This window comes from Bufo gargarizans, chromosome 3 (genome assembly GCF_014858855.1).
Source record: "Bufo gargarizans isolate SCDJY-AF-19 chromosome 3, ASM1485885v1, whole genome shotgun sequence".
NCBI lineage: Eukaryota > Metazoa > Chordata > Amphibia > Anura > Bufonidae > Bufo > Bufo gargarizans.
In genome coordinates, this window is record NC_058082.1 from 167,458,101 (window position 1) to 167,483,557 (window position 25,457).

At 41.9% G+C, this 25,457-nt stretch overlaps 1 protein-coding gene across 1 annotated transcript in view; it reads right to left on the bottom strand.

Moving 5' to 3' along the window:
* Positions 1–4,058: 4,058 nt before the first annotated feature.
* LRCH1 (leucine rich repeats and calponin homology domain containing 1) overlaps positions 4,059–25,457 on the bottom strand; it is a 243,846-nt gene continuing 222,447 nt past the window's right edge. The window contains exon 19 of the mRNA XM_044287241.1: positions 4,059–6,841. Coding sequence (XP_044143176.1) covers positions 6,728–6,841 — 114 coding nt within the window. The 3' untranslated portion in view covers positions 4,059–6,727. The remainder of the gene's footprint in view (positions 6,842–25,457) is intronic.

A 25,457-nucleotide genomic window follows, 5' to 3' on the forward strand; every position in this document is an offset into this window, starting at 1 on the left:
CTAATCTGTACACAAGTACAATGTAAGGTTTCACACTAATATTCAACAGCTTTGTAAAATATTGCACGCTATTCTGTTTTCTAAAAATTACATGAAAATGTTAATGGTAATCATTTTGGCCTTTTAAATCTGGACATTACATTTCTAGAACTGAACCTTTTAGATATAAACATATCATAGTAATGAAAAACGTATCTATTTTCAGTCCATTAAAAAACTGTTTTGTCTGTTACTTTTTTTTCTGTACATATGGCTTCAGAATGTTGTGTGTTTCACGTCTGTCAAAAAAAGGAATGCCTACTCAGCAATTCCTAGTGACCACCTTTCAAAAAAGGACCATACATGGATGGTGTCTATGTATTGTCCTTTCTGTCACAGACCCATGAATATGAATGGTTGTTTAGTGTGGAAAATTGGACCAAATGTGCATGCTGCAATTTTGTGAGATATGAGACCCGTAGATTGGTTCACTGACTTTAAAGAGGTTTTCCAGGCTCCTGATATTGATGACTTATCCTCAGGATAGGTCATTAATATCTGATAGGTGAGGGTCCAATGGGAGCGGAGCTGCAGTAACCCGGTATGGCCACTACACTTTGAATGAAGCTGTGCTTATTGTTCCATCCTGAGAGCTAGTTCCAGCACTGGTGCCTGCAGGGAAGAGCTTGAATTGTTGGGGGTACAGGGTGTTGGACCCCCACCAAATCAGATATTAATTACCTATACTGAGGATCTTCAGTATTGGGAGCCTGGAAACCCCCTTTTAATGCGTCAGTTTTTAGTTCATCTGCTGTCTGTTCTACACTCAGACAGCACATGGACATGAACATCACTTGTCTTAATGCGCCTTTAGACTTTTGGCACACTAATCATCTTCTACCTGCCATCTTCCACCTGCCATCCATGGAAGTGAAGTGAAAAATATCTAGTAGACAACAACCTCATCATAAATTAGCCACATCTTCCTGTAGTCGCCTAAACAGAAATCTACGACAGCTGGCGTAAATGAAGATAAATCTGTCAGAGCCGCTTGGCACACCTCTGTTAGGGAAAGAGGCAAGGGCAGTAAAAAATCGGAGAGATGCGACAATTATTTTTAAAAGGAGCAAACACATTGGTTGCAACCTTTTAAATGCCCTTTTTCAGGTGCAAGGGAGATGATAAATTTCCCCCCTATACGTCTGGTAATATATTTTATGGGCACTATTGATAGAATCCTAAAGCTACTATAAGACGCCATGTAATTATTATGGACTTATGCATTCATGGCTGTATGTCAAACAGAAGCTATCATATGTTGATGCTACTACGAATTAGAATATCATGGCTTATAATAACTGATAGCTATGCAAGAATGAAATATAAAGTAGTTGATGACTTCTTGAAGGCTATGTACACCTACACACTTCAGCATAGAACAGATTGCTGTATTCCACTGGATCTGGCCTAGCCAGATACTTTATTGGAACCCATTAACTCTAATGGGTTCTGGCGGGTTTCGGCCTGACAAAAAATGTTGCACGCTGGAACAGTCTGCTGGATCCCATTAACAGAACATACCCTAAGTAACCCAAATTCTTGGTGTTTTTATTTGGGAGAATATGTCACCCAATGGACCATGTGCAGCAGCACAAAAAAACCATATAGCTTCAAACTAAGGAGCTGGACAAGCTCCAAGCACAGCCATACAGATCGCATGCACATACAGGTGTAGCAGAGTTAACACTCAAACTTTTAACTCAAAATTCTTAACTCATCGCGTTATCTTGAAACAAAAGCTATTGAAAAGCAATTGAAGCTTCACGCATTTAGTTTAGATAACACGTCTCATAAAGCATGTGTGTTAACTATACTACATCTGTAGCTCACATGGCACTACTTGGGTAGTGCAATGAAGCAAGCTGTAAAGTGACAAATTGTATCAGCATAGTGTGCACACGCCTGATTTCATTTACTTTCTTTTGTGGGGGCAGATTGTTTGCTCTGGTAAGTTTTGGGACTCTAAACCCCAGCTGCATAACATTGTGCTCGTGGTAAAGTGGCTCCAAACCAGGTGGCTTCAGCCTCTAAGACCTGCAGATATTTTTTCTTATTTGCATCTCTATTAGGACATATTAAGCTTAGTACAAAGTGAGGGACTAAGACAGGCTGCATCGTGACTCCCCATTCTGGAAAAAAACCAGTAACCAGTACTATACATACTCTCCCCTGCACTATGGGAGCTCATCCAGGTTGTTTGAAATGTGCCAATGATCAGCAGAATTGTGAATGCAGCTCTTGACTATAATATGGGTTGAGGGTCAGTATGAGATACAAGTGGGGAAAATAAGTATTTGATACACTGTTTATTTAGCAAGTTTTCCCACCTACAAAGAATGTCATTGATACCGTAGGTACATTTTAACTGTGAGAGACAGAATCTAAAAAAAATCCAAAAACATTGTATGATTTTTAAATAATTTTAATGAAATACAGGTCCTTCTAAAAAAATTTGCATATTGTGATAAAGTTCATTATTTTCTGTAATGTACTGATAAACATTAGACTTTCATATATTTTAGATTCATTACACACAACTGAAGTAGTTCAAGCCTTTTATTGTTTTAATATTGATGATTTTGGCATACAGCTCATGAAAACCCAAAATTCCTATCTAAAAAAATTAGCATATCATGAAAAGGTTCTCTAAACGAGCTATTAACCTAATCATCTGAATCAACTAATTAACTCTAAACACCTGCAAAAGATTCCTGAGGCTTTTAAAAACTCCCAACCTGGTTCATTACTGAAAACCGCAATCATGGGTAAGACTGCCGACCTGACTGCTGTCCAGAAGGCCATCATTGACACCCTCAAGCAAGAGGGTAAGACACAGAAAGAAATTTCTGAACGAATAGGCTGTTCCCAGAGTGCTGTATCAAGGCACCTCAGTGGGAAGTCTGTGGGAAGGAAAAAGTGTGGCAGAACGAGAAGAGGTGACCGGACCCTGAGGAAGATTGTGGAGAAGGACCGATTCCAGACCTTGGGGGACCTGCGGAAGCAGTGGACTGAGTCTGGAGTAGAAACATCCAGAGCCACCGTGTACAGGCGTGTGCAGGAAATGGGCTACAGGTGCCGCATTCCCCAGGTCAAGCCACTTTTGAACCAGAAACAGTGGCAGAAGCGCCTGACCTGGGCTACAGAGAAGCAGCACTGGACTGTTGCTCAGTGGTCCAAAGTACTTTTTTCGGATGAAAGCAAATTTTGCATGTCATTCGGAAATCAAGGTGCCAGAGTCTGGAGGAAGACTGGGGAGAGGAAAATGCCTGAAGTCCAGTGTCAAGTACCCACAGTCAGTGATGGTCTGGGGTGCCATGTCAGCTGCTGGTGTTGGTCCGCTGTGTTTTATCAAGGGCAGGGTCAATGCAGCTAGCTATCAGGAGATTTTGGAGCACTTCATGCTTCCATCTGCTGAAAAGCTTTATGGAGATGAAGATTTCATTTTTCAGCACGACCTGGCACCTGCTCACAGTGCCAAAACCACTGGTAAATGGTTTACTGACCATGGTATTACTGTGCTCAATTGGCCTGCCAACTCTCCTGACCTGAACCCCATAGAGAATCTGTGGGATATTGGGAAGAGAAAGTTGAGAGACGCAAGACCCAACACTCTGGATGAGCTTAAGGCCGCTATCGAAGCATCCTGGGCCTCCATAACACCTCAGCAGTGCCACAAGCTGATTGCCTCCATGCCACGCCGCATTGAAGCAGTCATTTCTGCAAAAGGATTCCCGACCAAGTATTGAGTGCATAACTGAACATAATTATTTGAAGGTTGACTTTTTTTGTATTAAAAACACTATTCTTTTTTTGGTCGGATGAAATATGCTAATTTTTTTAGATAGGAATTTTGGGTTTTCATGAGCTGTATGCCAAAATCATCAATATTAAAACAATAAAAGGCTTGAACTACTTCAGTTGTGTGTAATGAATCTAAAATATATGAAAGTCTAATGTTTATCAGTACATTACAGAAAATAATGAACTTTATCACAATATGCTAATTTTTTTAGAAGGACCTGTAAGTATTTGACCACCTACCAACCAGCAAGAATTCTGGCTCTCACAGACCTGTTAGTTTTTCTTTAAGGAGCCCTCCTACTCTGCACTCATTACCTGTATTATTTGCACCTGTTTGAACTCATTACCTGTATAAAAGTCACCTGTCCGCACACTCAATCAATCAACTCCAACCTCTCCACCATGACCAAGACCAAAGAACTGTCTAAGGACACCAGGCACAAAACTGTAGACTGCACAAGTCTGGGATGGGCTACAGGACAACCGTTGTAATACTTTACGGAGCGGGAGCTCCGTAAAGTATTAGAATATATTGGCTCCGATGAGCCGAAGTTATAACTTTGCGAAGTCTCGCGAGACTTCGGGTAATAACTTCGGAAATTAGTTATTAATGTAGAAAAACTTGATACCGAACTCGGGTTACATTCTAATACTGTATGTAGATCCTGCTCCGTACAGTATTACAAGAAAGTTTTATGCGAATCGCTCATCCTTAGTGTTAACGTTAAGACTACCTGTACAACTTGCAGGATAACAGGGTGGGCTGGGTTTTCTTTTTTCGGCCTAACCACCCATTTTGTTGATTACTTGTGGTTTTTCCGCACAGATTTTTGAATGTAATAAAGTACCAGGAAAGTCATTTGACAAATCTCATCTACACTTTTTCAGTGTGGAAATTGACCTGTGGTAGAGATTTTGAAATCCGCAGCATGTCAATTGTTTCTGCGGATTTGTACTGCACATTTTTACTGTGGATTTCACCCTCTGCAATGCAAAGGGTGAGAATGGGGAAAATCTGCTCCAAAATGGATTTTGGTTCGTAAATGTAGAGAAATCGGCACCCCTGTGGAGGTGGCCTAACAGTGTGTTTGCACCGGATCACAATAAATGTCCTGCCTGGGGCAATACTACTGTAACACTGCCTGCAATTAGTTATAGGCCATTTGTTATGTACATAGCTATGCAGGAAAAGTAGAAATGAAGCACCTGTAGCTCCCAGAGGTCACGTCAAGTCCACCTATCACATACACTGGAGGCTGGTATAGACTTTTAGACTAATCTGATGTTTCTAACCATGGAGCTTATTACTTGAGTCGCTGAGCTTCCACTGGCAAGTGAAGTACACTTTAATGTTTAAAGCAAGACGTATTAAAATATATTTTACAATAACCTGCTCAGGCTACTCTCACATCTGTATTTTTGATCTCCGGTTTTGTGATTCGGCATGGGATCTTGAAACCACAGCTAAAAGCTTCCGTTCTTATAATACAACAGGCTGCATCCATTCAGAACGGATCCGGTTGTATTATGTTGAAAATGAAGAAACCAGACTAAAACCATTGTAAGGCTACTTTCACACTTGCGTTGTTAATTCCGGTATTGAGATCTGGCAGAGGATCTCAATACTGGAATTCAACGGATCCGTTTTGATTTTACACATCGGGAAGCATCCGTTCCATTAGGATGTGGTTGTTTGAAATCAAAATGGAAAAAAACTCTTTCGTCACTAAGTACATTGAAAATCAAAGGGCCACAGATCCGTTTTTTTTTAAGCTCCTAAAAAACAAATCTTTCACCATTGACTTACATTGTTTTCAGCGCCGGATCCGTTTATATGACTGGACACAAAACCGCAGCTTGTAGAGGTTTTAGGTCCGGTCACAAAACGTAGATATCCTGATGCACCCTGAACAGATCTCTTTCCGTTCAGAATGAACTAAATGGATTTTTTTTTCCCCGGTATTCAGATCCTCTGCCGGATCTCAATACCGGAAAACAACAACACAAGTGTGAAAGTAGCCCAAGTCTATGGCCGCTGGATCCAGCACCATTGACTTACAGGGGTTTTGGTGCCAGATCCGGCTTGTTCAGTTTACCATGCTGCACAAAAAGACGCTGCTTGCGGCATGGGAACGCACCAAACTGGAATGGAATACATTCTGGTGCACTCTGTTCCGGTTTGTTCAGTTTTGTCCTCGTTGACAATGAATGGGGACGAAACTGAAGCGTTGTGCTGTGGTTTTGAGACCCTATGCTGGATCTCAAAGCCGGACAGTCCAACGCAGACGTGAAAGTAGCCTTATAATGTTAGGAGCTTCTATGGTGATGTGTTTCAGTCTGGGACCCCATGTACAATGTACCCAAGAGGATGTAAGTCATTTAGAAGAGTCCTTTCAGCTCTTACATTATAACAATCCAGTGAACTATAGGACGTTGTAACCAAATGTAGATCAAATGACACTTGTCATTTCAAATATGTTCAGAATTAAAGCAGCAATTAGTGTTTGAGGTTGCAAATAATAATAACTAGTGCTATAGAAATAAATACAGTGCATTGTGACCTTAAGTGAGGGGACCGGCAGAAACTCTGTACGTAATCAGTACATGGAATGGAGTTGGCTATTCTGTTTCATCACCGTGTACAGTCATTTACTGTGATAAAAGGGTAGGCAGTGACCGGTATGTGGTAAGTAGGGGCTGAATATATACAGTATATGTAGACTTTTAACCTTTCTGTGCAAAATTCGCTTCTTGCTCCCTCTTTGTGGAATGTGTTAGGCTGCTGCATCTCCTTAGAGGAGAGTCTGAGGCCGCAGTTATCTTTTGCCATTGATCTCTTTAGGGAGCCTTGAGAAAACGTGATCAGATGAAACAAGATGCAGTAGTTTCAAAGAAATAAGGCTTGCTTGGCGGTCGTTACATCTACCAGTGCTTGAACGGTGATGCTCACTTTCACCAGGCCCTTTTCTTCTAGGATGTGATGTGGTAAACAAAGTTTCTCCTGCAAAAAAGTAAAACCGAATGAACAAGTTAAGTCACCACACGAAACGTCATAATCCCCCTCGAGCTGCGAGATTCTAAAGCACCTTTCCAGTTCTATTTTATTTCCTTATGGCAATGCCTACTTGTTATTTATCGTCAGCACTGGATGCTTTCTAGGGTAAAGCTATAATTGGTGACTGCCACTGAGCTGCTTTTCTGTCCCATCCCCATACTTTACACTGCAGCTGTGTAAATCTGCCAGAAAATAAGGAAAGCATAGAATGATTTTATACAAGCAACTATACTACCAGTAAGAAAAAAAATCTGGTAACTGCTATGTTTTTGTCACTACTTTGCCACAGGAACAATGACTAGGGGGAGATTAGGGTCATTCTCCATACAAGAGAGGAGCCATATATGGTTTTAGGGAAAATCAACGAGAACCTGAACACCCAATACACCAAAACTTCACCCCCTGTGCACAAAAACTTAAGATCTACAACTAATATTAGTAACTTTAACTCTAAAACTACCATATGTTCCTAAGTGACATATACATGAAATGAACACTGTAATTATGGGGCCTCAGATATATAGGGGGACATTTATTTAGAATTATACAGCACTTTTGGCATATTAATGTTGCAGATTTTGTCACAATTTTTTGCAGCAAAATTTGCATCTTTCTGCCCCCCACGACACTTTTCCCAAGTGACGAGAAAAGGGGGAGCGGCAAGGGTGGGCCTGCAGGCCCATCTGATTTATCATTTACCACTTCAGTTTTTGGTGTGGAAAATGACTTTCAGCAAATCTATTGCAGCAAGGGAGCTGGCGTAGAATTCAGTATGTCGCACAGCCTGCTGGAGAAAGCGCCAAAGTTATGTAGAGGCCCACATCACTTTGGCGCATCCACTGGCAGCACAGAGAGAAGAGGCTTCCAGCAATATTTAACCCATTAACACTCAAATTTTAATGATATTTGTTAAAAATTGAATCATTACGGACAACACTTACTGTGAGTGAATTCAGATAGTCTGTCGCCAACTCTCTCACCCTGGTCTTACTCAGCCCAGGGACACCCCCTGATGGTGGGGACTCCCTGTCCTCGAACTTAGACTGGACTGTCCCTCATCAACCTACCGTATATTAATCAGCCCCCCTAGCTTAAACACCCTTAATGACCAGACCACTCTTTACACTTCTGCACTACACTACTTTCACCGTTTATTGCTCGGTCATGCAACTTACCACCCAAATGAATATTACCTCTTTTTCTTCTCACTAATAGAGCTTTCATTTGGTGGCATTTCATTGCTGCTGACATTTTTTGTTATTAATCGAAAGTTACAGAAATTTTTGCAAAAAAATGAAATTTTTCACTTTCAGTTGTAAAATTTTTCAAATAAAACTACATCTATATATACATTTTTCTCTAAATTTATTGTTCTACATGTCTTTGATAAAAAAAAATGTTTGGGTAAAAAAAAAAATGGTTTGGGTAAAAGTTATAGCGTTTACACACTATGGTACAAAAATGTGAATTTCCGCTTTTTGAAGCAGCTCTGACTTTCTGAGCACCTGTCATGTTTCCTGAGGTTCTACAATGCCCAGACAGTAGAAAACCCCCACAAATGACCCCATTTCGGAAAGTAGACACCCTAAGGTATTCACTGATGGGCATTGTGAGTTCATAGAACTTTTTATTTTTTGTCACAAGTTAGCGGAAAATGATTATTTGTTCTTTTCCTTACAAAGTCTCATATTCCACTAACTTGTGACAAAAAAAATAAAAACTTCCATGAACTTACTATGCCCATCAGGAAATACCTTGGGGTGTCTTCTTTCCAAAATGGGGTCACTTGTGGGGTAGTTATACTGCCCTGGTGTTTTAGGGGCCCTAATGTGTGAGAAGTAGTTTGAAATCAAAATGTGTAAAAAATGACCGGTGAAATCCGAAAGGTGCTCTTTGGAATGTGAGCCCATTTGCCCACCTAGGCTGCAAAAAAGTGTCACACATGTGGTATCGCCGTACTCAGGAGAAGTTGGGCAATGTGTTTTGGGGTGTCATTTTACATATACCCATGCTGGGTGAGAGAAATATCTCGGTCAAATGCCAACTTTGTATAAAAAAAATTGGAAAAGTGATCACCCCCCTGTCATTGATCACCCCCCTGTAAGGCTCCATTCAGACGTCCGTATGTGTTTTGCGGATCCGATCTGTGGATCCGCAAAACACATACGGACGTCAGGGGGGTGATCAATGACAGGGGGGTGATCAGGGAGTCTATATCGGGTGATCAGGGGTTAATAAGGGGTTAATAAGTGACAGGGGGGGTGTAGTGTGGTGCTTTGTGCTACTTATTACTGAGCTGCCTGTGTCCTCTGGTGGTCGATCCAAGCAAAAGGGGTACATGTGAAAGGGGTATTAAAGGAAGTAAGAGTTGGTTTGGATTCTTGTGCTAAAATGAAGATAAAAAAAAAACTAAACGAAATGTGTTAACCTTTTATCTATCCATTATTCCGGGATAATGAGAGACCATAATCACTGCACGTGGGTGATTGATGGGCTGCGCCTTATTGATGACTCTGTTAATTAGCTTGTCATCGCTGAAGTATGTACAAGGAAGATAAGTCTGCATGCTGAAGATAAGAAAGATTATGAGTAATATTATGTATTAATATTGACAGATTTGTTATCCTACATTAAGGCAGGTTGGATTAGTAGACCATTCTATTTATAATATTTTAGCAAGTGCATCTTCTCAGGTCCTGCCTGCAGAATGTATTACTGTGTATGTATGTGCTTTATTTCTTTTTGGTAAGGCCTCATGCACACAACCGTTTTTTTAAGGTCCGCAAAAACGGGGTCCGTAGGTCCGTGATCCGTGACCGTTTTTTCGTCCGTGGGTCTTCCTTGATTTTTGGAGGATCCACGGACATGAAAAAAAAGTTGTTTTGGTGTCCGCCTGGCCGTGCGGAGCCAAACGGATCCGTCCTGAATTACAATGCAAGTCAATGGGGACGGATCCGTTTGACGTTGACACAATATGGTGCAATTGCAAACGGATCCGTCCGCATTGACTTTCAATGTAAAGTCAGGAGTCCCTTTTATACCATCGGATCAGAGTTTTCTCCAATCCGATGGTATATGTTAACTTGAAGTGTCCCCATCACCATGGGAACGCCTCTATGTTAGAATATACCATCGGATTTGAGTTAGATCGTGAAACTCAGATCCGACAGTATATTCTAACACAGAGGCGTTCCCATGGTGATGGGGACGCTTCAGGTTAGAATATACTCAAAGAACTGTGTACATGACTGCCCCCTGCTGCCTGGCAGCAGGGGGCAGACCCCCCCCCCCCCCCCCCGTATTTAAAACATTGGTGGCCAGTGCGGCCTCCCTCCCCTGTAGTACTGTAGATTCATTGGTGGCCAGTGGGCCCCCCCTCCCACCCCTGTAGTACTGTGGATTCATTGGTGGCCAGTGGGCCCCCCCTCCCACCCCTGTAGTACTATAGAGTCATTGGTGGCCAGTGGGCCCTCCCCTGTAGTACTGTAGATTCATTGGTGGCCAGTGCCCCCCCCCTCCCTCCCCTGTAGTACTGTAGATTCATTGGTGGCCAATGGGCCCCCCCTCCCTCCCCCTCCTAATTAAAATCTCCCCCCTATCATTGGTGGCAGCGGAGAGTACAATCGGAGTCCCAGTTTAATCGCTGGGGCTCTGATCAGTAACCATGGCGCTACTGCTACTTACCTGCAAGCTGCGATGTCTGTGACCGGCGTGAAAACTCAGCTCTGAAAAAGCTTTTATGCAGACGGATCTGCGGATCCGTCTGTGTAAAAGTAGCCTACGACCATGGACGCGGATGCCAATATTGTGTGCATCCGTGTTTTTTCACTGACCCATTGACTTGAATGGGGCCGTGAACCGTTGTCCGTCAAAAAAATAGGACAGGTCATATTTTTTTGACGGACAGGAAACACGGATCACGGATGTGGCTGCAAAACAGTGCATTTTCCGATTTTTCCATGGACCCATTGAAAGTCAATGAGTCCGCAAAAAAAAAAACGGCACAACGGCCACGGATGCACACAACGGTCGTGTGCATGAGGCCTAACTCTCGCTTTATCTTGCCCCATTGATGTGAACGTTTTTAAACTTGGATAAATAAAAAGTGTATATTAAATTTTACATGCCACACATACAGACATTTATGAGGTCAGTTCCCATTGGCAGACTAGAAACAGTATATATATATATATATATATTTTTTATGGGAAGTGGTATAACTCAATTTTTCACTATTTTCCATTTAACTATACCAAGTTCCTCATAAGATTCCACTAAGCTAAAAGGTTAAGTCAGGTCTCTTTTACATGTCAGTGAATCACGGACGTGTGCTTTCCGTGGTCACCATGGACCACTCGTGTATCCATTGACTTTAATGTGTGAATTCACACAGCAGTGGTTTACCATGGACCGTGGGCCTGTGGTGACACCGCTGAGGCATGCCCTATTTTATCCGTGATTACGGATCCCTCTCATAAATTATAGTGTATGGGTCTGGAAACCATGAACATAAAATGAATGCCATCCGTGTTTGGTCTGTGGTTTTAATGGATCCGTGCTAGCTGCAATGGAAGGCAATTTTCAGCCCAGGGGTGTTCGGTGTTCAGGATTGGCTGCCCGCTCCACTCAACCCATAGCTCACATGCTGGCTTTTAGCTAAGCAGGCACAGGCAAGAGCCCGTTGGCATTACACATACATACAGGGTACCTATGTGCTATGCCAGCATTTAGCCAAGCGATGCATGCTCTTGCCGGTACAGCATTGGCAGAGGCCGTGATTGCTCCAGCACAGTGGAGTCCCTGCACTGCTGACAAGTAAGAGATGTATACTGAATCTAAAGCGCATAGGCACCTAGGACTTTGGATGCCTATTTCTTCTGTAAAATGGCAAAATTAATTCATAAAATATATTAGAAAAATGTTTTTTCAACCATTTAGATTTTTTTTTAAGTTTAATAAAAGTTTACACTTCAAATAAAAAGCTGAATTAAGAATTAATTAATAAAAAGCTTCAAAGGGGTTGTCTCACTTCAGCAAATGGCATTTATCATGTAGACAAAGGTAATACAAGCCACTTACTAATGTATTGTGATTGTCCATATTGCTTCCTTTGCTGGCTTCATAAATTTTTCAATCACATTATACACTGCTCATGTCCAGAGGTTACGGTCACTGCAGGTGGCCGGGACAGGAGCTGCTGCGCATGCGTGTCTATCTGTGCTTCAACGATCCCGACCACCACAGAGGCCAGCACTATTTCCTATAGTGTGAAAGCACGACCACCGCTGCTGGACTGCATAGTGGTCAAATATCCTTGAAACGAGCAGTGTATAATGCAATGGGAAAATGAATCAAGTCAGCAAAGGAGGCAATATGGACAATCCCAATACATTAGTAAGTGCCTTGTGATAACTTTCTCTACATGATAAATGCCATTTGCTGAAGTGAGACAACTCCTTTAACCCTTTCACTACAGGAGGTTTTTTATTTTTTATTTTTCTTCCCTATCTTCCTTGAGCCATAACTTTTTTTTATATTTCCGTTCACATAGCTGTATAAGGGCTTATTTTTTGTGGGACAAGTTGTACTTTAATATTTTTTGTAAAATTCTATATATATTTATATTTTTTTATGATTTTGAAGCTCATATATGAGCCTATAAAATCCGTTTTTTTTTTTATTGTGAACAATCAATCATGTTTTTAAAATGAGTTTATTACTGTCAATTGCTCATTTCTTATGTTGGCCTGCCATCTGGTGTCCAAAATAAGATTTGCAGCATGAATGCTCTGGGTCTCATCACCGAGACTCAGAGTACTCAAAGCAATTACCGACATCCCTATTTGCCACAGGTGATGTCGGTAGGAGGCTCGCGCTTCTCACTTGATCACGGCATCTAAAGCCTTCAATTACCGTGATCGGCATTATTGCCAGTCGTAGTAATTAGCGGCAGGTCTCTGCTGTTTGAAACCACGTATGAGCGGGTGCCATGTTTGCCTATCGTTCCAGCGCCGTACATGTACGGCGCTGGTAGCAAAAGAGTTAAATAAAAAGCTGATGTTAGTACCCTGCTAAAGTGAATCCTGAACTCATGCATAGGAAAACTGTAAGCAAGCATAGGACATAAATGTTCAATTAGTCTCTATTCTCATCATGTTTTAAGAGGACCTGTCACCACCCCTGACATGCCTCTTTTAATAGCTTCATGTATTCTCCATGCAATAACAATTTTGGATCATCTATTCTTATGGCTCTATGTTGTGCCATTCCTCTACTATTTCTAATAGACGTTATGAATGAATTGCTAGCAGTCTGCAGTAAGGGTACAGAGGGGTGGGAACAAGTTGGGGGCGGAGGTCGCACTACATTTTTGCTGGAAGAGTAAAAATACTACTCTTAGCATTTTTGAGGAGTTTTTTTTAGTCAAAGAGAAGTATGACAGTTGCAGTAATTCACATATAGAATATTTAGGCCTACATACAGTAATATTAAGAGGTTGCTGTTCATGCAGGGAAGCCATTGTTAGTCTACTCTATAAGTGTATTCCATGCATAAATAGCAAAAGTAGACAATTTTACATTTATCTGAAATCTTATACTAAACATAAGACCACTGCTGCCACAACACAGCCATATACAGGGCTTCCATAACAGTGCTTCCATGACAGTGCCACCATAACAGTGCTTCCATGACAGTGCCACCATAACAGAGCCATAAACAGTGCTTCCACAAAAGTACCGCCATAACAGGGCTAAACAGTGCTTCCACAACAGTGATGCCATAACAGAGCAATACACAGTGCTTCCACAACAGTGATGCCATAACAGAGCCATACACAGTGCTTCCACAACAGTGATGCCATAACAGAGCAATACACAGTGCTTCCATAACAGTGATGCCATAACAGAGCCATACACAGTGCTTCCACAACAGTGATGCCATAACAGAGCCATACACAGTGCTTCCATAACAGCATAAGACCCAGACTTTTTTCAAAGCGTAATAGCGCCTGTACAGGCATTATTGCGACCTTTGGTTGGGGGTGTGCACAGTCTGACAAGGGCAGCACTGACTGGATACAGTGAGACACGCCCTCAACTTGTTACCACCCCTCTGTACCCTTACTGCAGGCTGCTAGCAATTCATTCATAACTTCTAGTAGAAATAATAAAGGAATGGCACAACATAGAGCCATAAGAATAGATGCCCCAGAATAATGATCACATGGGGAACGCATGTAGCTAATTACACAGGCATTTCAGGAGAGGTGACAGGTCCTCTTTAAGGCATTCATTTGATGTATACAGTACACTGGGATATGACTTTGCCTTGGACACGTTTTGAATGGAAGTTAACACAGCAGTCGCCCCCAGGCCAACAATGTAATATTACATAGTAGCCATTCAAATGAATGCTTGTTCATGTAATGCAGGGGTGAGGCAGTCGTTCTGATAGAACTTCTTTCCATTTTGGCTCAAAGATGGCAGTTCTCAGTAGGGACCCTAACTACTATGGTATGTTAACCTTATGCTTTAAAAAAGCCACATGTACAGGAGTTGCCTTTGAGACAACCCCTTTAAGAAATAATAATTGCTGATAATTTGAGTGCATCATACAATGATATATATAATATTGCTTGTGTTACTGCCACCAGTACAAGACAGATCTATTCATAGCGTTATTAGGTTTTATACTTGGTCTCCACCAATTTGCAATAGACTGTCACTTATCTCCTGCTCGAAAGAGACTGAAATGTTTAACTTCCATGCTAGATGTGCTCTTCGAGATGCCACATCAGATCTGTGCTACAAATCTCTCCAGTTAATTACATTTCTGTCAGCCTGGAGTGTGATAAATGCTGTCCGTGTGGTCTGAAGCATTCATTTAAGGGACACATCGTCTTCTAGACATCTGGAGAACAGATACTTCAAAGATGGGATCTTGCTTTCTTAACTGGAATTTGACAACACATTAAAAATAAGAAGTATATTTGGGACTGTACTGAAAGTAGTTTTTTCTCCCAAGCAAAACAAACAACCCAGTTTCACTAAACTTTACAGAACGTCTGCAGTATCTTTTATTATTCTATGTGGCAGTGACAGTTTAGCTTAGCTGCAGCATAACATTCGCAATTCCATCGGATGCTTTTTTCCACTGGTGTACAATCTGTATTAACACTTTATGTGGTGCCCAATTTAAGTCAATGAAACTGCACACAGAGTGTGATGCAATTTTGACCATTACCACAGAAGTGGTTAAAGCATACAGTGGTGGGAAACAAATACAGGGTCACCATTCAGGACCACCGCCTGTAAACTCTAAATCTGCTGCCTAGCTTTCTTTACCAGTCCACTTAGTAGGCCTCTGTGTTCACCACAGCCGGCCACAAGGCCAGTCGGACTGCTAGGGACCCAGGTAAGGTCTGCAGAGGAAGGCAACAGAAAACAGGTGCAAGCTCACAGGTAGCAGACCTACCAGATGCCAAATAGTAACAAGGCAGTAAAACAAGCATCTAAGCCAGGAAAGTCAGTAGAAGCCAACACAGAATACAAGGGGTTAATCCAGAAAAAATCTGAGGAATCAACGCCAGGAGAATCAATACAAGCCTAAGGCCTCGTCCTACGTTTTTCACTGACATGTGTCTGCATTTTCTGCGGACAGCATGCGTACCTACAGATTTGAAAGTGTCTGTTTACACATTAGTATTTTTTACTGACAGTGGGTCAGAGATATGCACTACTTTGGTCAGTGATGTGGACCAAACCTGCCCATTGAAGTCTATGGGTCTGTAAAAAGCATCTGTTTTTAACTGAAGACTCATAGGAAATGCTTTGTAAATTAATTTTCATTCTCTATAGGGCAAGAATGGATCCGCAATACACTAAGGACGTGTGAATGCACCCTTACTGAGAGGTCAACCAGCCAGGGTTTGGTTGGTTGGTTGGCATGGCAACGCTTCTGGGACAGGAAGGTGGCTGGGTAAGTTCCTGCCAAGTGGTCTAGACCACCAGAACTGGGCAGAGCACCACAATATAACAGAAGAAAATAAGACCTTCTGGAACTCATAAATTTTGCTTTTCTTCAAAAGTTTTGTGAAACTACATTGATATGTGTATACTGTATCCCAGAGGTGCGGTAAGCAGCTTATAGCGCTCTGCAGTGTGCTACTTCCTAGTCTTCCCTTCATGGACATGTAGTTGCAACGCCTTTCTGAAAAGAACCACCTGGGCACTATATCCTACAATGACTGGACTTGGGCTACTTTCACACTAGCGTTTTTGCTGGATGCGGCAGGGTTCAGCAAAAATGCTTCCGTTACTGATCATACAACCATCTGCATCCGTTATGAACGGATCCGGTTGTATCATCTTTAACATTGCCAAGACGGATCCGTTTTCTATTGTGGCAGAGAAAACGGATCCGTCTCCATTGACCTGCATTGGGGGTCATGCCGGATGCATCTTTCTCCGCATCGCAAGACGGAAAGCAAACTACAACATGTTGCGGTTTGCTCTCCGGTATGTGAATGCAACTAAACGGAACGGAATGCATTTTGGAGCATTCTGTTCTGTTCAGTTCAAGTTTTGTCCCCATTGACAATAAATGGGGACAAAACTGAAGCGTTCTCAATACTGGAAAACTAAAAAGCTAGTATGAAAGTAGCCTTACCAAAGCAAACTACTTTTTCTGGTCTGTTATTAGAAATTATTCTTGTTTTCTATGGGATGAAAACTAAAGTCTGTAGAAAGTCTTCCATGCTGCTGCTGCTTATGAAGATATAAATGGAGATATCTTGGGATGTTGTTTATGCAGTACATAACATTATCCATTGAGATGAGGATCCAAAACTTTAAGGCCCCTTTCACACAGGCATTGCAGATTGGGGCCGGATGCGTTCAGGGAAAATGGTGCGATTTTGACACTAAAACAAGTTAGTTTTCACTGCGATTGCGTTCCATGTTTGTGTTTTTTCTGCGCTGGTGCAAAACATTGAAATGCGTTTTGCACGCGCGTGAGAAAAACCTGCATGTTTGGTACCCAGACCCGAACCCGGACTTCTTCACAGAAGTTTGGGTTTGGGTTAGGTGTTGTGTAGATTTTATTATTTTCCCTTATAACATGGTTATAAGGGAAAATAATTGCATTCTTAATACAGAATGCATAGTACAATAGGGCTGGAGGGGTTAAAAAAAAAAATATAATAATAATTTAACTCACCTTAATCCACTTCATCGCGCAGATGGCTTTTCTTCTGTCTTCTTCTTTGCTGTGCACAGGAATAGGACCTTTGATGACATCACTGCACTCATCACATGGTCCGTCACATGATCCATCACCATGGTAAAAGATCATGTGATGGACCATGCGATGAGCGCAGTGACGCTATCAAAGGTCCTATTCTTGTGCACAGCAAAGAAGAAGACAGAAGAGATGCCGGCTGCGCGATCAGTGGATTAAGGCAAGTTATATTATTTATTTCTTTTTCTAACCCCTCCAGCGCTATTTTATTATGCATTCTGTATTAAGAATGCGATTATTTTCCCTTATAACCATGTTATAAGGGAAAATAATAATGATCAGGTCCCCATCCCGATCGTCTCCTAGCAACCGTGCGTGAAAATCTCACACAGCATCCGCACTTGCTTGCGATTTTCACGCAGCCCAATTTACTTCTATGGGGCCTGCGTTGCGTGAAAAACGCAGAATATAGAACATGCTGCGATTTTCACGCAACGCACAAGTGATGCATGAAAATCACCGCTCGTGTGCACAGCCCCATAGAAATGAATGGGTCCGGATTTAGTGCGGGTGCAATGCGTTCATGTCACGCATTGCACCCGCGCGGAAAACTCGCTCGTGTGAAAGGGGCCTAAATCAGACGACGTAAGCCTAAGAACGTACGCATGCACTGTTTTCTAGAAATGCTTAATATTACTGGTACTTAAAGGAAATGTGTTACCAAAAAATGTATCTGCCAGTTAAAACCAGATAGCAACAATATCCTTTTTTTCTAATCATTTTTTATTTTCAGAATGCATATTTATTTATTTTATTTCCTGGACATTTTATTTCCAGCCATTTTGCATGAGCTGTTCTTAACAGCATTTAGAAATCAATAATACAATTGCTTTACGGCAGCCCCATGGGCCATAGACACAATGGACAGGAAGGACCTCATTGGCTTCTATGAGAGAGTTTAAGGCATATGGCAGAGTATGCTCTGTGACCTGTGCAGAAGTCACTGTACAAGGAAAGAACAGATAAGATCTGACAATCACCTATTGTGAATGGAGGTTCCTGTCTTATCTATACACAGAGGTGATATCATTACAGGCAGGATTAGAATGACAGTTAAGCAGGTACCTGCAGTAATCTGTACAGGCCAAGAAGTGGCGGCTATTATTAGGCTTAGCGTCCAGTGCAAAAACGGCAGGATTTTATGCTTTTTGTTTAAATATAGAAATTGACATGGAAAATTAAAAATATCATAAAAAAAACTTAAAAAATGTGATTTAAACAATAGGTCCTTTTCCGATGACACATTTGTTGAAACAGCTGCTCGGAAGCAAATAGAACATCAAATAACAATAATGGCTTTCTTCTGAAGTGAGCGCGTTGTCCGTTCCTTGATCTAGTATTAAAGGCTTTGTTGTTAATTAAAAGCCAAAGGCAATAATCACATCGTGAGTGGTGAAGTGTGCATTACCCAGGCTGCCGAATAACAGCAGACCTATAACCTCTGTCATCTTCCTCTCTACAATATGAAAAGGGCACATTTGCCTAGAACGCTCCCCAACCTTAAATAATATAACAAGTGTTCTCTTGGGAGCCTGGAAAAAATAATGCGGAATTTATACAACAGGAATGCTTCATATTCTAGCACATTAGCACATGTTGGATGTGAACTGCTGCCCGATACGTGCTGCATAAGCCTGGCGCATACTTTCTGGTGACAAGGATTTGTAACAAGAACGGGATGAAAATGAAGGCATTATTGGCAGGAGTGGGAATTTTACAAGAATAATGGAGACTTTACACTCAGGAGAAAAATATGTTTATATCTAAAAGTTAATGTGAGAAAGGCAGACGTTTCTGACTGTAGCTATACAGACTAAAGGGATGTAGCAGTGATGTAAAAGAAAACATGTTAAAGCCTTCCTTACCCAAAAATGCTAATTATAGGCAGTAATTATGTATTTTCATGTATAAAATGTACAGTTAGGCTGGGATCTCTTGTTCTGCTCAGATCTAGGAGCAGAACAATGAAAATAACAGAAGTGCTGGATAGACTATAATGGGGTCAGTTCTGTTTCTGATCGGCAATACACTTTATTAGCGGAGAGAAAAGTCCTTGATACAGAACTTTTCTCCTGTGTTTGGCTTGGGCCTCATGCACACAACTGTATCCATTTTGCAGTCAGCAAATCGCAGTTCCGCAAAATATAGATATGATCCGTGTGCCGTCCACATTTTATTTGTGGACTCATTGTCCTCAATGGGTCCGTGGTACACATTTTGCGGACGCACAGTATTTGATTAATTTGCGGAATGGACATATGGATGATCCGCTTTCTTTCCGCATCCTTATGTCCATTCCTCAAAAAGATAGAATGTCATGTTCACAAAATACAGACTGATGACCCACTGAAGACAATGGCTCTGCAAAGAGTTTGCAACATGGATCGTATCAGTATTTTGCACATCCACGATTTGCAGACAGATACGGTCGTGTGCGTGGGGTCCTAATATGAAACAGAGGCCTAGAAAAGAGACTCCAATGCAGATGTGAACAGGCCCTAAGCAACAGTGACCAGGTGGACATGAGACATTTACGTCATGGGTTGAAATGTATTCCAGTTCCATATATTAGAGCCTGCTTTTCTTCACTGTATGGTGTTTTTGTGATATATTTCCCCTAATGTATGGCAATGGTCCGGTGTGACAATGCAATGAGTTAGATTTTTTGGGGGGTTGGGGGAGGGAAATCAGCTATTGTTTTCTCCCTCAAAGACTGTGGATACAAGTCCTAGGAACATTTCCATAAGTTCTGTAACCTTCTCACAGGGCAAAACTGGAGCAAACACTGATTTATGTTTGAACACACTCTTTAAAATTTTGTTTTAATCCTTCATTAGACTCACATCTCTAAGAGAATGGATTATCTATGTGTCTTAGGCCTCATGCACACGGCCGTTGTTTTGGCGGCTCGGATGCGGACCCATTCACTTGAATGGGGCCACAAAAGATGCGGACAGCACTCGACGTGCTGTCCGCATCCGTTGCTCCATACGGTGGTCCGCAAACAAAATATAGCATGTCCTATTCTTGTCTGCGCTTTGCGTACAAGAATAGGCAGTTATATTAAATGCTGTCCGTGTCGTTCTGCAAATTGCGGAACGCACACGGACGCCATCCTTGTTTTGTGGATCCGCAAAACACACAACGGTCGTGTGCATGTAGCCTTAGGAGTACACAAAAGTTTTTCCTAGACGAGTCTCATACATGACATTCAAGATAGCACTTTGGACACTACAAAACACTGTATATGTAATTAGACACTGTACTTAGTGTGGATTTGCACGGCCCGATTGTCAGGTAGATTATTGGGGATGAACGTTCCTACGAACAGCTTATTAGGGCAGCCATGCATTGCTCGCAATAGGGGATTCAAATATTTACTTCCTTCATTTGCATAACTGAATGCTAATAAAGAGGTCACTGAAACATTTAATGCAAATACTGTATTCTAGACATTTATGCAAGAATATTATGAAATGAATGACAAAATATGAATCTACGGCATGGTACTAGTTTACTGCATGCACAGAATGTCAATGACCAGCATGGAAATGTAGGTATGGCTGCCAGACACAGACAGCATGACACCCATGCTCCCCGTCATCGTGCTGTGCCAAAGCCACAACATGCACAGGAGAACCTTGGCGATGTACATGGCTTCTACCTGCCACCAAGTTTACAAGACACTTTATAAGATTTAAAGCAAAGCCAATGTACCATGTATATGTTACCTCTAAAAATATATTCTGTTTTAGTTCTAATGATACCACTGAGACTTCAGCTAAATGTGAACTAAAACGTGGCATCTGTGTATGGTATGCATGTTACTTTTGTCTTTATATTACAGTCTACAATGGATTTTTATCATTTTTTCATAATTGCTGCTGAAAACAAAATCGTAATTTTTGATGTCCATAATAAGTCTGCAGTTCATTTGGATAAAATGATATAACATTTCATTAAATTAAACATGTATAGGTCCCCTACAGCTGAGCGTCTCCACAGCTTGAAAAAGGGCTCGAGCTCGAAACGTTGCACTGATGAATATATTGCACTGAAATAAAAAATTTTACCACTGGTGTTGAAAACAAGAATTGAATAAAAAAGCAATGATATGAATTCTCTGGCGTGCTGACTCCTACTATATATGGTATAAGAATACTATCGGTCTCACTGGTGGAGGGAGACCAACACAGGTGACGTGCACCTATGCAAGACTCTGAAGGGAAGAGTGCTGTGGTCAATATCCTGTATACGCTGTAGGTTCCCTCACCATGGGCAGACTGGTCGTAGACCCTACAGGGAAATTTCCCGGTGGGCCCATGCCCAGAGAGCCACCTGAGCCCACCTCCTGGCCACTGGACAGGTAAATAATGATCTGATGCTCTCAGTGTTAATGTTGCAGCTTCAGGTACTTAGGCACCTGGCCAACAGCTGCAGGTGCTCTCATGAATTCAACTGTATTACCATCCTCAGGATGGTTATACAGTTGAATACTGTGGCGAGGGTGAAAGTATTTTGCGCTGCACTGTGGTACTTGGTTATGCTGCGGCGGTATTTTGTGATGCACTATGGCAGGAATGCTCAACTTGCGGCCCTCCAGCTGTTGCAAAACTACAACTCCAAGCATGCCTGGACTGCCTACAGCTATTGGGGCATGATGGGATTTGTAGTTTTGCAACACCTGGAGGGCAGCTGGTTGAGCATCCCACCACGATATTGTTGGCCCCAGCTACTTCTGTTGTCCCTGCCTACTTATGATGGCCCTATCTACTTATGTTGCCCCACCTTCTGTCAATTTGGACCCACCTACAACATGGGGCCACTTTAAGTGCTCAATCCATCCCTGCCCCTGACTGTGATATGGGTAATAAGCTTTCTAAGTTAATTTCAGAGAAATGTGGCTGGTCTATGGGGACCTGGAACTGGCACTATACCATGTTTATCATACATCAATTTAAAAAATGGGAAACGTTCAGGAGACTCACTTTGTCTGGTCCCCTAAGGGTACATTTGCAATACAAAACCATACTATTAGGCCTCATGCACACGGCCGTTGTTTTGGTCCGCATCTGAGCCGCAGTTTTGGCAGCTCGGATGCGGACCCATTCACTTCAATGGGGCCGCAAAAGAGGTGGACAGCACTCCGTGTGCCATCCGCATCCATGGCTCTGTTCCGTGGTCCACTAAAAAAATGTATCCTATCCTATTCTTGTCTGCGCTTGGCGGACAAGAACAGGCAGTTATATTAAAAACTGTCCATGCCGTTCCGCAAATTGCGGAACGTGCACAGATGCCATCCCTGTTTTGCAGATCCGCGCATGTGCATGAGGCCTTACTGCACAGGTTTCAATGTTGTGGTTTTCGGCATTAATGGAAAGACTTCGTAGACCATAAGAAAACGGCAGTCAATGGGGCATGCTGCAGTCCTGAAACCCACCATGCGGTTTTTAACTATGCTGTTTGAGTTTTAGAAACTCCCATTTACCACAATCTAACATCTGTTCACTGCTGTAATTAAGAGCCATTTAAGTTTTCCTTATAATCTACAGGAAGCCTTTTCTGTTAACATGGTCTCCTTAACGTCACAGACAAGTGACAGTAAAAGCATACACAGCTGCTATAAAAACCAGTGAAGCCACAGAAAGTGCCGTAAAAGCATAAGCTAAAGGAGAATTAGATGTGTACCTTCACAGATCCAGCGCTAGAGATGCAAGTGTGCACATGCACATAGGTTATGCCGACACTGCATTCCAACGATAGCTTAGATACATTAATACAAAAAGGAGTATGTGCAAGAGGAAAAAGCCTATCAGGTCCCAGGAGAATAAGAAAGCAGATGAAGGTGGGATTTTCTCTCCCACGGCCAGAAGAGCATCCACAGTCTTTTGAGTGAGACGAATATTCAACTGCAGGATGTCATTTGGAGAGCAGAGGTCAGCCTATCCGAAGGGCAGCCATCAGAACAGAAGAAAACAGTGGACAACATGAAAAAGACAACACAGATAGAGAAGTGAATTAAGTATATAATATCCTGGGGGTTAAGATTAGAGTTGGTCGGCTACATGTGTTTTCCACAACAGCAGAAGCCTCTAAGCTAGTGAATTACTAGAGCACAAATGATTAAGTAGGGGCCCACAGACACGTCTATATGTGTGCGCCAAGTACATACAGAACGGCTGAAGTACATTCAGAGCATTCATGTGTTCTTGGGAATAACCGGGTACTGCTGGGTGGCCATGCTGACTAAATCATACCTTTCAAACACAGTAAAGAGCCGCATAGATGAAATACACAGCAATAAGCATAATGATGGCGCATGAGCAGAGATAAAATGACATAAGAGAGATCTGTTACAATATGAATCCTAACAGCTAGGAGAATGATTAATGGCTTCGCAAATGCTCTTCTGGTTAAAAGACATTTACGACAGAAGCATGGAGCACAGATATTTGCATTATCAGAGACGTATGGAACACAGACCTTTATATTATCAGACATGGACTGCTACTGCTGCAGGCACACGTCACTAAGGGGAAAGGGGGTCATCCCAACAACACCTTCTCATAAGTGAGAACAAAGAGCTGCTACAGCCTCCCCATAATTAATGCCAGGTGGCAACATCACTATTATAAAGAAGATAACACAAAATCACTCCGTTGACAATAGGCAATAGACACATCCCACCTCACCCTCCAAAACATGCCTAAGAACATGGGTGTAAATAGACTGTTTGCTGGCTGATGTTTCCAAGTGGATGCTGTAATGCAAATGTAAGCAATATGGCTGCCCTCAAATCAAATAAAAATATAAAATCAGATAAAAAACTATTAGACAAAAAGATTCTATTTTAGTGTATATTTTTAATTACAGTATGTATGTTATATGATGCCTTATTCCGATGGCCATACTGTATGAATGAGTCCGCATCCGTTCCGCAATTTTGCGGGATGGGTGCGGATTTCTTCATTTCAATGGGGCCGGAAAAGATGCGGACAAGAATAGGCATTTTCTATTATAGTTGCACCCATGTGCGGTTATGCAAATTGAGGAACGCACAGGGCTGGTATCCGTATTTTGCGGATCCGCAAAACACTACGGTTGCGTGGATGCGCCCTCATACTGAGAACGGCATGTATTCTAACAGAGAGCCGTGAGCCCCCTTAGCCAGTAATGTGAGATCTCTAACGATAATGTCTGTCAGCCCCCTAATGGGGGATGGAGCCAATGAGTAGTTGTACCTGTTGCATCTTTTGCTTAGCAGAGAATTCTATGTTCTGTTTCCCATCAGTCGCCTCTCCTGACCTGTTAATTTTAGTAAATACTTGTATTTCCCATTAAATACCGTAAGCGCTCTGGATCATTTTTCTCTGCACTGTGCCGTTCCTCTGTTACCCCTCCTAAAATGTATATATAAAATGACAACTAGGTGTTACTATTCCAGTTGTAAAAGGGTAGTGTCCCTAAACAGTCGGACCCTGGCAGCATTGAATGGACAGTGTCAGATTTTGTAGACATACAACCCCAACTGTTAACACCTCGTTGTTAATTTATTCATATAATCGTAGGAGGCATAACTGAAGAACAAAGGAAGGCAAAGGGTTGTAAAAGTAATGGAAAAATATAGAGATATGAAAAAATGGGAGGGGTGCTAAATATGAGTCAAAGAACCATGTAACAAAAAAAAAGTAAAATACAGGTATGTGCACACCCTCAAATACAACACACATAATACAGAATATAGAACAGAATACAGACACCAAGTAAAGTTGGTTTAAAAACAAACATTTTTCTGCATCTCAGATGTTTCTATGTTTTCGTGAATAGTTGAGTCACTTGGCCTTGTTTCCACCTAACTATGCACAAAAACACAGAAACTGGAATGAAGAAAAATGGCAGCAGGTGCTTGAAAAAGACTCTCCAAATGTCACACAGTTGGTGAATAAACTCTGAAACTATCTTGAAGACACTGAGTGCCGCGGTCTTCTCCTCACCTCATGACTACCAGGGGCCCAACGGGCTAGGGCTCAACACTGCTGGCACTGCCACGGTTTGGATCTACCAAAGTGGATTAGTGAGTAGTGATATCTCTCCTCGACTTTTTACCAGGTGCTGTAAACGAATGAGTCAAAATGGGAAATATTCGGCATAACAGAAGGCAGTTTGTTGGCTGGAGAGCAGTATAATGTCTGCAGGCAACAGTGAAGCATTCTGGAGGTTCCTTGCAGGTTTGGGGATGCATGTCAGCAAATGTAGTTGGGGA